General features: G+C 45.4%; 1 protein-coding gene across 2 annotated transcripts; it reads left to right on the forward strand.

The window, feature by feature from the left end:
• The first annotated feature begins 463 nt into the window (after positions 1-463).
• Positions 464-13,530, forward strand: cnnm3 (cyclin and CBS domain divalent metal cation transport mediator 3). 2 transcript variants are annotated; one of them, XM_030341267.1, is made up of 11 exons: positions 464-1,210; positions 1,296-1,630; positions 3,127-3,303; positions 3,860-4,017; positions 5,146-5,289; positions 6,451-6,609; positions 7,866-8,035; positions 8,257-8,353; positions 8,750-8,874; positions 9,247-9,373; positions 11,102-13,530. In XM_030341267.1, exons 1-11 carry the CDS (start codon positions 488-490, stop codon positions 11,143-11,145), a joined length of 2,259 nt encoding a protein of 752 aa, XP_030197127.1. In that variant the 5' UTR covers positions 464-487; the 3' UTR covers positions 11,146-13,530. The 2 variants fall into 2 exon arrangements, with proteins under 2 accessions (XP_030197127.1, XP_030197126.1); XM_030341266.1 differs by lacking the exon at positions 11,102-13,530 and adding an exon at positions 9,878-11,089.

The raw sequence follows: 13,530 nt of genomic DNA on the forward strand, positions 1-13,530 counted from the left end.
GTCCACTGTTCTGTATTCAAAGTAACCTAGAAGACACGAGAAAGAACGAGTAGTTTAGCACATTACATTCGTTCATTACATTGTGTAATGTTAAAGAATTCGAGGTTAATGTGACCACATTGATTGTAGAGTAGACAATAGTTGGTGCAGGAGCATACTTTCTGAAGAACATAAATAAAGGAGGGCGGGGAATCGTCTGGTTTTCAGTGTTTTCATTGGCTCCCAGCCCACGCTGATCTCGATTCGGTAGGTTGTTTTCAACGGCGGAGGTGCAGTCACAACGCAATAACGCAGAGGGCAACATGCAGAAGTCATAATTGCAAATCAATGTATGCTGTTTTATCCTAAATCGTAATAAAAATGAATCTAAAGTCAAGCTTTGTTTTCCCTGTACTCCGTTTGGCTTAGCAGGGTCCTGGTGGGCGGGTCCAATGCTACAGTGGTAGCGTCACATGATCCACGCAGAGACGGGCTCACTAATTCCAATATGGTGGCCAGCTTGGCAGGTCTACGATTGCTGTTGATGTTATTGTTGTTCTGCGGGATCAGGGACGGCGCCTGCAGCCAGCGAGCCCCGCTGGTCGTAGGGCTGCGACTGGAAGACCCGGAGGGTCGGGTGTGTATGAAGGAGCGAACAATCTTGGCACCAGCGGGAGCCAGTTTTAAGGTTCGCCTGTTTGGATCGGAACGGCTGAATGGAAGCTGGCCGTGGGTCGCGTTTGCCACAGCAGCTCCGGGGGAGGCCGGGGATGTGGGAGACGCGGCCGACCCGTGTGCGCAGGAGAGAAGTCGAGGAGCGGCCGCGTTCGAGGCGACGGAACTCCTCGTCCCCCCCGGCGAGGAGTACAGCCGGATTATAACGGTGCAGACGCGCAAAGATAGCATCCCCTCGGGCGCCGTAGGGGTAGCAAGAGACCAGACCTACCACCACCTGTGCGTACGGGAAAGTGACGGGAAATGGGCATCTGTCAGACCGGACAGACTGCGGGTCATCGCCGAGAGCGTTCTGCCCAGGGACTACATCCCGGCGTGGGGGCTGGCCGTTCTGGTGGTGGCGCTGGTTGTGGTGTGCGGGGTTTTGAAGATGGTGAACCTCAGCCTCCTGTGGCTGGACCCCCTCGAGCTCTACGTCCTCCACAGCTGCGGGTCGGAGGAGGAGAAGCGGGGCGCTAAACGTTTGGAGCCAATTAGGAGAAGAGGCAACTTCTTGGTGAGTTCACTCAAAACAACATTAACTTAACCAAATTACTAAAATAAAGATTTGTACGTTTAACGTTCATTCATCCATTCCGCAGGTGTGTTCCCTGGTGTTTCTGTGCGCCCTGGGTCACTCGGTTGTAGGGGTGTTGCTGTACAAGGCTATCGGCGCCATTGCACCGGCAGTATTCGCGAGCGCCTTCCTCATCTTTCTGCTGGCGGAGTTGGTGCCACACATCCTGGCCTCGGGCTACGGCTTCCAGATGGCTCCGGGGCTCACCTGGTTGGCCCAGGTGTGCATGGTGCTGACCTGCCCGCTGTCCTGTCCGCTGGGCCTCATCCTGGACCTCGCGCTCAGAAGGGATATTAGCACGTGTGGCATCCGGGAGAGGGCCATGGAAATGATCCGCACCAGCGTCAACGACCCCTACAGGTAACCAACTAGCCATAGCTAACTAGTATCAGGTTGGGGTAGTAGTTAAGAACTATAGGTAACTTACGTAATAATGGTTTCTAGTATAAGGTAGAGGTAACTAGAAATGACCCCTAAAGCTAACTAGCTTACCATTTGTAACTAGTATCAGGTTCAGGTAACTAACTGGTAACTAGAATCAGGTTCAGGTTACTAATTATTGGTCAATTCTATCAAGTAACTAACTAACTGATTATTGAAAACTACTATCAGGTTCAGGTAATTCGTGTCAACCCATACAGCTAAGTTACTAACTATTACCCAACCCTACAGGTAACTAACTAACTTTTGGCAAAAAGTAAAAGCTACAGGTAACTTACTAACTATTGGTAACTAGTATCAGTTTCAGGGGACTAGTAATGACACCCACAGTGAACTAACTATTGATAACTATTATTAGGAACATGTAATTTCCATCAGGTACAGGTAACTAAAGGTATGTCTATTTACCTCCTAATTAATTAACTAGTGACAGGGGTCTAACTATAGGTAACTCCTTACAGGTACAGCTAGCTAACTATAATTGCTTACTAACGTCAAGTAACTAACTAACTACTGGTAAGTAATAACAGGTACAGGTAACTTATGTCCCACTATAGGATAGGTTACTACTAGGTAATGGTATCTAATCACTAATCATCAATGACTGGAACAGTAACTAAAATGCTTAATTCATCAAATGTACATATTCCAAAAAACTAAAATGGCATAAAATAATTAAAAAATAACGTAAGACCATAATCGTTAATTCCCCCACTGGCGTCCATCAAGTGTTTGTCATGTTTCCAGTGCCTTTATGACAGTTTACTGTTAAAAGAAACACCTAAACACCAAAGCTTGGTTCTCACCCGCTGTGTTACTAGGGATTGAGTCATTAATCAGGGCTCCAGACCAACACTGATGTGTTTGTAATGGCGACATTAAGTCTGTCCAGTGCCACTGAAAAACGTTTCAGGGGACTAGTATTGACACCTACAGTTAACTTACTATTGGTAACTATTATTAGGAACATATAACTGGCATCAGGTATAGGTAACTAACTATAGGTAAGTCTTACTTATCAATTAACTAGTGACAGGGGACTAACTATAGGTAACTCCTTACAGGTACAGCTAGCTAACTATAATTGCTTACTTAAGTCAAGTAACTAACTAACTACTGGTAAGTAATAACAGGTACAGGTTACTTGCGTCTCACTATAGGATAGGTAAATAACTAGGTAGTTGTAACTAATCACTGGTCACTAACGACAGGGACAGTTAACAGAAATGCTTAATTCATCAAATGTACAAATAACATAAGATAATTGTATTTCTTAATTCAAAAAGCTGCGATTGTGATGGTCCTGTGTGTGTAAACACCTCCACCATCACCGTTAATCCCCCCACTGGCGTCCATCGAGTCATTCTCTGCCTGTCTCCCGTTCCCCCGTGGGTGCGCTCGTTTCCGCTCCCCAGTGAGTTTGTGAAGGAGGAGTTTAGCCGGGGGGCCCTGCGCAGCAAGACGGTGGAGGACATCCTGACCCCGCTGAAGGAGTGCTTCATGCTGCCCAGCACGGCCACCCTGGACTTCTCCACCATGTCCGACATCATGCAGAGCGGCTACACCCGTGTGCCCATCTACGAGGAGGAGAAGTGAGTGTGGCACCGACACCAGCCCGTAGGCTCTGCTGCGTCTTCATCCGTCTGAAACCATGGAGAACATGGACAGGCCTTTTTTCGTATTTGTCTATTTCACTAAGCTGTCGTTTCGCAGGAGCATTTCTCCAAAGCGGCTTGATTTTTGTTTGTTTTACACAGTGTTCACGACCAGGTAGAGTTTAGACATCCTGCTCAAGGATACCTACAAGACATTGGGGATCGAACCCAGAACCCTTTCGAATCGTGATTCAGATCCCCTTAACCAGACCGCTATAACCCAATTGGTCAGGATAGACCAGAGGCTGAAGGGTTTGACTCCCAGCCCAAAAGGTTTGGGTCTTGAACCACAAATGACCAGCTTCTCCCTGTAGTCCTACTGGCACCCGCTTCCTCACAAGGGACATGTCGACCAAAAAAGGACTGAATTGTAATCGGACGATGTAGACAACTGTTAGGTTACATTTCAGGTTAGCCTTGGCTAAACTTCAGGCTGTGTTGTGTTCATAAACAGGTATGTTTGATCACGTCATACGAGTCTCTCTCTGCCCAGATCCAACATCGTGGAGATCCTGTACGTGAAGGACCTGGCCCTGGTCGATCCCGACGACTGCACCCCCATGACCACCATCACCAAGTTCTACAACCACCCGCTGCACTTCGTCTTCAACGACACCAAGCTGGACGCCATGCTGGAGGAGTTCAAGAAAGGTGTGTGTGTGTGTGTGTGTGTGTGTGTGTGTGTGTGTGTGTGTGTGTGTGTGTGTGTGTGTGTGTGTGTGTGTGTGTGTGTGTGTGTGTGTGTGTGTGTGTGTGTGTGTGTGTGTGTGTGTGCTCGTGACCACTTTGTTCAACTTCAGCGTTACGTGTCGCTGAATACGCTCGTGTACTTTTCAACAGTGTTGGGCTTTCCTTTGGAAATGTAGGTTTTCTTAGTATCCGTTTCACATGTTTCCATTGCATTTATGACAGTTTACTGTCACACCAAAACACCACGGCTTGGCTCACACCCGCTGCGTTACTAGGGATTGAGTCATTAATCAGGGCTCCAGACCGACACTGATGTGTTTGTAATGGCGACATTAAGTCTGTCCAGTGCCACTGGAATAGGTAGCGGCCAGTGGTGTAGAATGTACCAGACTTTGGACATAAGTTTGACTCACTCCATATTCTGGATACGCCCAGATTTCGACATTGTTTCGTTCTTCATTGCGTTAGTATTCTCATGTTGACAAGGAAATCCATGTACCCAAATGGGTTTATCATTACAGGGACATTCCTGAGGTGGACCTGTGCTATCATGTTAGACATCATTTATTGTCACTTCTGTTGGATGAGGTCTCAAAACACCCCTTCTAACTTCTGGTTAATTAAGCCTCATTTGTAAAGCAAGATTGGTAAGAGAATGTGTTGATATTTGTTTTTGTTTACATGTCATCACAAAGTGGTTGCATATGAACTCAACATTGTTGCAATCATAACCCTTATCAAGTTCCTATTTCCTATCCTAATCTCAGCCATTCAGCAGATGGTTTTATCCAAAGTGACTTACAATGTATTTTCTATTAGATACTGTTATGGTTATGAAGTAGAAGGAGCACCTTGTCCAAGGATACCTATAGGTAGACTGGGAGGCCTTTGAGTCAAAAAACCTTTGGCCTGTGAGTCAAAAACCATAAGCTATAGACTATTCTGCCCACGACTACATGCTAGCTCATCTAATTATTGACCAATGTCTTTGGGAGGCGTGGGGAGAAATCAAGAATGTGAACACTGTCACATTCTTGACTATGTTCACATTGTCATTTGACCTCTCCCTTGTCTATCATGTTCTCTCAGGAAACTCCCACCTGGCCATTGTCCAGAAGGTGAACAACGAGGGGGAGGGAGATCCCTTCTACGAGGTGCTGGGATTGGTCACCTTGGAGGATGTCATCGAGGAGATCATCAAATCAGAGATCCTGGATGAATCCGACGGTTACAGTAAGAAAACAATTCATGGCTAAAATCCCTTTGTTGATTCAGATTATTTTTCAATCGTTTTCTATTAAAGTGATGCTATCACATTTCATCCAACAGTAGTTTTGTAGTCCAGATGTATTATATGTGTAGCCCGTAATCGCTCTCACAGTCCTTAACAATAAAGATGAAGAAGGAACAAAGAAGAGGGATGATTAGGAGCGCAAAATGGGAAGACAAATCATGCAATTAAACAATCGTTATGCATTCAAGGCATTTTATTGACGATTATCCAAAAGGGACATTGTACTCAAGTTAATGTATTGGTTATCAGCCAACGGTAATGATATTGTGAATCGATGCCATCGAATAGCTACCAACCTTAGTTTTGTTGCGACAGGATTTTGTCGGACAACTACCAATGCTAGGGTTATAGTAAGCCAGAACAAACCATTTGCTATCTGATATCCACAGGCGGGTTTCATGACATCGTAGCTTAATCTAGTGCGGTGTTAAAGTAATGTAACGGATATCCACGGGCAGTATTCTTGGTAGTAAGGGGATGTCGTGGTATCGGAGCTTACTGTAGTGTGGTGTTAAAGTAATGTCATCGGATATCAATGGGCAGTATCTTGGTAGTAAAGCGGTGTCGGGACATCGGAGCTCAGGGCAGTGTTAGTTTTAAAGATTTATTTTTGCATTTTTATGCTTTATTATAGAGTTTTTATAGAGTGAGATAGAGAGGAAGGTATGGAAGGTCGAGGGGAGGACATGCAGCAAAATGACCCCTGGCAGGATTCAAACCCGGGTCGCTGTGTTCAGGACTGAGCCTATATGGTACGCTCTGTACCCACTGAGCCACCGGGGCGCCCCTACTCTGGTCCCTGCTCTGGTCCCTGCTCTGGTCCCTGCTCTGGTCCCTGCTCTGGTCCCTGCTCTGGTCTTTGCTCTGGTCTTTGCTCTGGTCCCTGCTCTGGCCCCTGCTCTGGCCCCTGCTCTGGTCCCTGCTCTGGTCCACCTACTGTGTCCCTACTCTGGTCCCTGCTCTGGTCCACCTACTGTGTCCCTACTCTGGTCCCTACTCTGGTCCCTACTGTGGTCCCTACTCTGGTCCCTACTCTGGTCCCTACTGTGGTCCCCCCACAGTGGTGCGTTGTTAAACCAATCTCATTCTCCCCTCTCCAGTGGACATGAAGGTCAAGCGTCGGCTGGCTCCCCTGGAGATAACGCTGGAGCCCCGGGCCGCCCACGAAGAGTTCTCCCTCTTCAAGCTCCCGGAAGGAGAGCCCAAGGTCCGCACCTCCCCCCAGCTGCTGCTGGCCACGCACCGCTTCCTCTCCAGAGGTAGGGCTGGTCCATGGACGCGTGGAGGGAGGCTTCATGGGTAGAGGAAGTGGATAGATAGGTAGAAGGAGGGAGGGCTTGATATGTTGATGGGTATAGAGGTCAGGGGTCGGCAACCCTAGGCACGCGTGCCACAACTGGCACGGGGCAGCATAATCATTGGCACACTTAAAAAAACTTTTTTTTACTTTATTATTATTATTATTATTATTTAAAAATTCACAGCACAATGCGGCAGCATAATCATTCCTACAGATTTTTTTTTGGGGCATTTCCTCCCAGTGCAAACATGTTTTAAATTAGTTACAGAAAGCAGTGTTCTGAAATGGGATCAATTCATAGTTTTTAAACCTATGTTGTGAGTAATAGAGAAGAAAATATTTAAAATATTGTTGCAAGTGGCCTGTATGCATCGCATCGCCTTCACATGGTATTGCAAAGACCCCTGGTATAGATAGATAGAGGGAGGGGGGGATCATAGGTAGAGGATGTGTAGATGGGTATATATGGAGGGACAGTGGCTGGATATGTTGATGGTTATAGATAGACTATAGATAGATAGACAAATAGATGGATGGAGGGGGGGATGACAGATGGCTCAGTTATCGTCCCTGAGGCTAATCTACAGCATGTGTTCTAAGATTGCCTAACAGGGGGGCTGGCAATGGGGGACTGGTTAACAGGGAGCTTCTAATGATTCTGGGTTTCCAGTTGGGCTGAAGGTTTTCGGTAAGAGGAGTGCTGGTCGGATTAGTCATTACGTTAGGTGGTTCTTGAAATGACAGTGAAATTAACCTCTGTTTTAGTATGCAGGCAGAGCGTTTCAGCTCTCTTTAACCAGTGTTAATAATCTGTTTAAAAAAACCCATATATGGCTGCATGCATAGTTTGTTCTAGTGACGGGAAATCAAAAGGTTTTAGTCAATGTTATTATGTATTAAAAGTTATTTATGGGGAGAAATCCATCCGAAAGATTATTCGGATGGATAATGCCTTGATGCCTGATTTAAAGTATCCTTCTGATGTTATTCAATAAATTGCGCATTCATTCATTCACAAATAACCAATGTCCAAATGAATGCTGTGTTACTTTCCATGCTGAACGTTTCAATTGTTTTGAAACAGATATTTAGTTTCACGTTTCACATTCAGGGCAGGACCACACCAGCCCAGTTCAGACCTGCACAGCCACGTCTGCGGCCGGTAATCTAGTAAGGCTTCTCTGACCTCTCCCCTCTGACCTCTGACCTCTGCAGAAGTGGAGCATTTCAGTCCGGGCCGGGTGTCCGAGAGGGTCCTGTTCCACCTCCTCCGCCACCCCAGTGTGAACCAGGAGGTGCAGTTTGACCCCAGCAACAGGCTGAGTCCTGAGCACTACCTGTACACACGCAACCACCCCGTCGACTACTTCATCCTCCTGCTGCAGGTACTGTATCATTTGTCTTTTTAGTTATCCACCCCACAGCACTTTGGTCATTTATGCTGTGTGTAAATTAAATTGTCTTTACTTTACTTACTTCTTTAAGACCTTAACAACGTATTGCAGCAGTGCACTGTTTACTAATTATTGTTTTTAAAAGTTGAAGCAGTTTAAATTCATGCACACTCTTATTTGAGCTAAATCTTGCTACGATTGTTTATTCTCAGGGTCGCGTGGAGGTGGAGATCGGGAAGGAGGGGCTGAAGTTTGAGAATGGAGCTTTTACGTATTACGGCGTTTCTGCTCTAACGGCGCCCTCTTCAGGTACGATGTGGAACTAACATGTTTTCAGACACAATCCCAAATCGTATAAATACAAGTGATGCAGTACAATCTTTCGAGTTTGTAGAATACAATGACCATTCAGTGTCATAAAAAATTATAGTTTGACCATAATCTCTATGGTTGTTTGATTTGTAAAGAGCACATATGTTTGTTTATTTGTGATGATAAAGCAAGACCATGCATTGTTAATCCCAGACGGGACGGCGGGAACGATTTCCTGTCGGGATGACATTTTTATTTTATCATACATTGCTTAACGTGTGTGTGTGTGTGTGTTTGTGTGTGTGTGTGTGTGTGTGTGTGTGTGTGTGTGCGCTCTGTTTGTGTCCTTCCGTGCTTGTGTGTGTGTGTGTTCTATATGCGTCCTCCTCGCAGTGCACCAGTCCCCGGTGTCGAGTCAGCGCCCCAGAGACCCCTTTGAGCTGGGGGACGCCGCCAGCCCCTCCAGCTACTGTCCGGACTACACCGTGCGCGCCCTCACTGACCTGCAGCTCATACGGGTAATGCCCCCGCCCCCCCTCCCCCGACCGCCTGCTGTCTTTGCTCCGTCAGTCACTCCCATTGCACTTTCTTACAACTCAGAGTTGTAATCCACACCCTCTTTGGGGGCGTGGGACAGTCTGGGGGTTAGGGGCTTACACGCCCATAATGAATCTCAGTAAAACACGTTGTACGTAGTTTGGGTTAAAAAAAGTGTTTGCTGAATGGATCAAACATTTTGTGTTACTGGTTTGTAAGGGCAAACATCATCAACCCCACTACTGCCACTGGTTATAACAGGGACCCTTTAATGAGGAACATGTAATAGCTAAAGGGTTAAATGGCATGCTCTTCGTATTTATCTTTGTACTTGTGTATGTGTGTGTGTTTAGGTGACACGTCTGCAGTATTTAAACGCGTTGATGTCGTCTCACGGCTCTCAGAGCCCCGAGCCCCCTGAGGTGAAGGTCCTCCCCAACAGCCAGACCAAGCTGCTCAACGACAGGAACTCAGCACAAGGTACTCCCCCCCCCCCCCCCCCCCCCCGCACTATAAGCACGCTGCTTACCCCTCTGACTACTGTCTCCTGAAGCACAGCATCGCTGACTTTCTGAAATCATGTAACCTTTCCTATTTTTATTTGTTATATATATTTGTTCATGGTTATCGTTGTACTTCTTTCAAATAATCATATCTTTCTAATCGTTCAAATAGTCTTTCTAACCTTTTAAAATAATAATCTATTTTTGTTTCCTATTTTCTATTAACCTTTCTATTTTTCATTCCATCGCCTGCGAATCTCACTCTCTCTTGAACAGCAAACCCACATCTTACCGAATCGATCGTTGACCTTTGAGTTCTTCACTCCAACTAAGACCTTTTTCTCTTGCTCTTCTTTTTTCCCCCTCCTTTTTTTTATGTTGCCCTCATTTGCACCCGTCTCTCTCTCTCTCTCTCTCTCTCTCTCTCTCTCTCTCTCTCTCTCTCTCTCTCTTTCTCTGTTTCTCTCTGGCCCAACCCCAGAGTTCCCCGTAAACTTTTCATTCTTTGACACCATCGAGAACTACTGTTAATACTGCGTTGCATGAGGTAATGATGACGGCATCTGTGGCATGTTGACAAGACACTCACCACCTAACCCATCAGGCAGCAGAGCCTAAAACCAACCCAAAGGGCACCAGAACTAAACATGACCATGCATGAAGTAGTTGGAATAAGAGTAGTATATTATAGGAATAATAGTCTAGCATTAGCCACCGATGATAAAAGATGATTGAACGATAATGACTGTTGGCGAATCGCCTTGCGGCTTACTTATACCAAATAGAACATCTGAATACGTTATATATTAACGCATTTAACATCTATCATGTACATGTCAGTTAAATAGGTGATGGATGTTGGGGTGTGACGGTTCAGAAGGCTCATGGTTCAGCTGATATTGTGGCTGTAGTTTGGTATATATTTTGAATATTGAACAGTGAATTTGTTGCAACACTCGCATTGATCAAAAGATTTTCTTTGAGACCATTTTGTGTATGATAGTCCTGGCTTCCTACCGCTCTGGACTAGCAGGTTGATGCGGTGCTTTACACTGGGGGTGGGGGCCAGGTTAACAAACACCCACACATAACTCAAATCCTCCAAATCCCTTAAAGAACGACATCTGGTGTTCTTTTGGACGAACCTTTGTTCAGCCCTGTCTGTGTTGAACCGCATGCATCAAATGGTATGCATCTGGATGCTTAACATTTAATAGTTGTCTGACTGGAAATATATGCCAGTGAAAGCATATATTGAATGACGTTGTTGTGCCGGGACTCACCTCTTTGTTCAAGCCCACCCATAACCCGGCGGGATCGTCATCCGGTTAAGAGACCCTGAAAACCGTGTGAAGGGAATATGTGGACTTCTCTCTCTCTCTCCCTCTTCCTCTCCATCTCTGTATCTCCATCACTAACCCCTCACTAACCCCTAGCTAGCTGCACGTGTAGCGACATTGAACACCTGCCGTGACCTCATTGTACCTCTTAACACCCCCTGCCCCTCACCGCCCCATAACCCAACCAACCTCCCTGTTTAAAAGTGGTGAAGACGTCTGTCGTGTGTAGGGGGGATGCTGTGGCTGGTGTTCACTGGTGTCAGTGTAACAGAGCTGGTGGTCACCCATCCCTGTCCTCCTCCCTTTCCACCTCCTTCTCCTCCTCCTCTCACCCCATCTCTCCTCTCACCTCCTGGGCTCCACAGGTAGCAGTAAGGCCCTGGACGACTGCAGTGACCAGGAGGCATAGGGCCCCCTCCTCCACCACCTCCTCCTCCACCACCTCCTCCTCCCACCGCTTCCTGCTCCCACCGTGGTGGAGAACCATCGCTGGTTGTTTATTTCTTATTTAAAAGCAGTGAATCATCCATCGCTGGAATGTAGCTATTAGACCCTAGAAAGAGATTATGTTTTCGTCTCCGTTTAGACCTGTTTCAATGACATTCCCTGTTTTAGTTATTTTCTTCAACGGACTGTCAGTCTTGATCCACGCATCATCAACATGGTGGTGCCTTCCGCTCAGGTGCGCATTCCTCACCACCCGTTCACAGCGTCCGTTACGTCACTGTCGTATCCTTCCTCCCTGTTCGCCCGTCTGATTGCCAAAGCAGAGCGCGTGGTTCTCTTGATCCATTTTTGTTCCACAACATCAATTCATTTTTAGACGCGCAAACCTGAATAAAAAAAAAACAGGTTAAAGGCTGCACGTTGTTCTACTGTCGATAAGCTTCATTTTACTGTGCGGTACGCCCAATAGTACTGATATATAGAACACTTTAATACAGTGTACATACACAAACACAGGACTGAAGTAGCATAGTAGAATCCTTCCTCTCGATCACGACCTATATAGCTGCGATGTATTAAACAACATCAGACAGAAAAAGGCTTCAAAGGAACCCAAAGGAACCCATGGATTGAATATGATAACGATGCTGGTGTGTGTGTGTGTGTGTGTGTGTGTGTGTGTGTGTGTGTGTGTGTGTGTGTGTGTGTGTGTGTGTGTGTGTGTGTGTGTGTGTGTGTGTGTGTGTGTGTGTGTGTGTGTGTGTGCGCGCTCCAGTGTGTGTGCTCTAGTGATGTCACACTGCTCTCTTTTAGTGCTCTACCGGTTAGATGCATGATTGTAAGAATGCTCCTGTAGTAATACCTCAAAAGAAGACAGATTCAGGTATTTTTGGAATATGTTTCGATAGTCTTCAGACGGGATGACGCGATCCCGGTTCCAAGGACACTTTTGCTCATTTTTCAATAAATAGATAATAGACAAGGTCCGGTAGTTTCGGATGACCTCATGGGTTTCCGTTTGCTGCGGATGCAGACCCTCATTCAATGCGTTATGTACACACAGGCTAGGATTCCTTGATTAGTACGGCGAGTGATGGACGCCTTGTCACTCCATTTAAGCGCTGCAGTAATTTATTCCAAACGCAAGGGGGTAAATCATGCCCCCAGCCCACTCTATTTGTATGTGCTTTGATAGGGCAAGGTCACCATGGCAGCCCTGAAATCCTGCCGTTGAATCTTCCAACTTGCTTATATCTGTTTGACGAGTTGGTTGGACCTGGTCTGTTTAGACACAGAAGTTGCGTCTTGCATGACGAGCCAGTGTCATGATTCAAACCAACGATTCTATCTATCTATAGCCACACCTTTTCCATTCCGTGTGTGTTTGTTTTTGTGTTTTTTTGTGTGTGTGCGTGTGCGTGTGTGTGAACCAACCATTGCCAATAACATCATTCCATCTCCTCATGATTCCAGTTAGTTTTCTCAAACATTCCAGCATCAGCCATCTCTGTTCATGTATGCATATAATGATATCCGTGTGATTCATAGGGATTATATGGGTGAGATTTGAGATGAGATTTGATTTGCACATGACTGATATCAATCAGGCTTTTACGATATTCGTCATTGCCTCTTTATAAGTCGTTAACTGCACAGTGTCAGTGAAGTGCCATTGGAATGGATCCATGTTCCATGCTGAAAATAAAAAATACATTAGAGTGACATATTTTTCCAATTGAGTTTGAAAAAGGTGGCAACTGAAATACAATACTTTTCTTAAACATTTTGTTGACAAAATGTTCTGCACTTTGCGGGTGGTTATGGTGTGTCAATAGCACCATATGTCAAAGAGGTCTTCTAGTCACTCAGTATTTCAAATTTCCATAGTGAGACCATTATTCTTATATCTTGATTTGGAGTAAATATTTTTCACCTATGTAACCATACTTTGCTCAGTTATGTTATGCTCCTTTTGAAATAGTATCAATATTGTAAATGTGCAAAATAAGCTTGTATTATTCATACTGCTTGAGAGAAATACATTTGTTTCCTTTTTTTGTTTGAAACTGGACAACTGAAAAGCTAGAATCTAGTCACATTTAGTATTAAGGCTTTAGTATTTGGGGGGAATTAGTTACAGCTTCTCAATGGAAACCGTTACCATAAAATGTACCTGCAGCCAGCCAGCCACACATTCTACTGAGTAATCCATTTCTTTTTCTTCATCTCTAGATTACATTTGTATAGATATCTTTGACTGTTTTTTTGGATGAATTCAGATTATTGCAATTTAAAGTTTCAATAATTATGTTTCCTAGGAAATAAACCACAATCCCGTTGTAACGTA

The sequence above is a fragment of the Gadus morhua genome, chromosome 19 (assembly GCF_902167405.1).
Source record: "Gadus morhua chromosome 19, gadMor3.0, whole genome shotgun sequence".
Lineage (NCBI taxonomy): Eukaryota > Metazoa > Chordata > Actinopteri > Gadiformes > Gadidae > Gadus > Gadus morhua.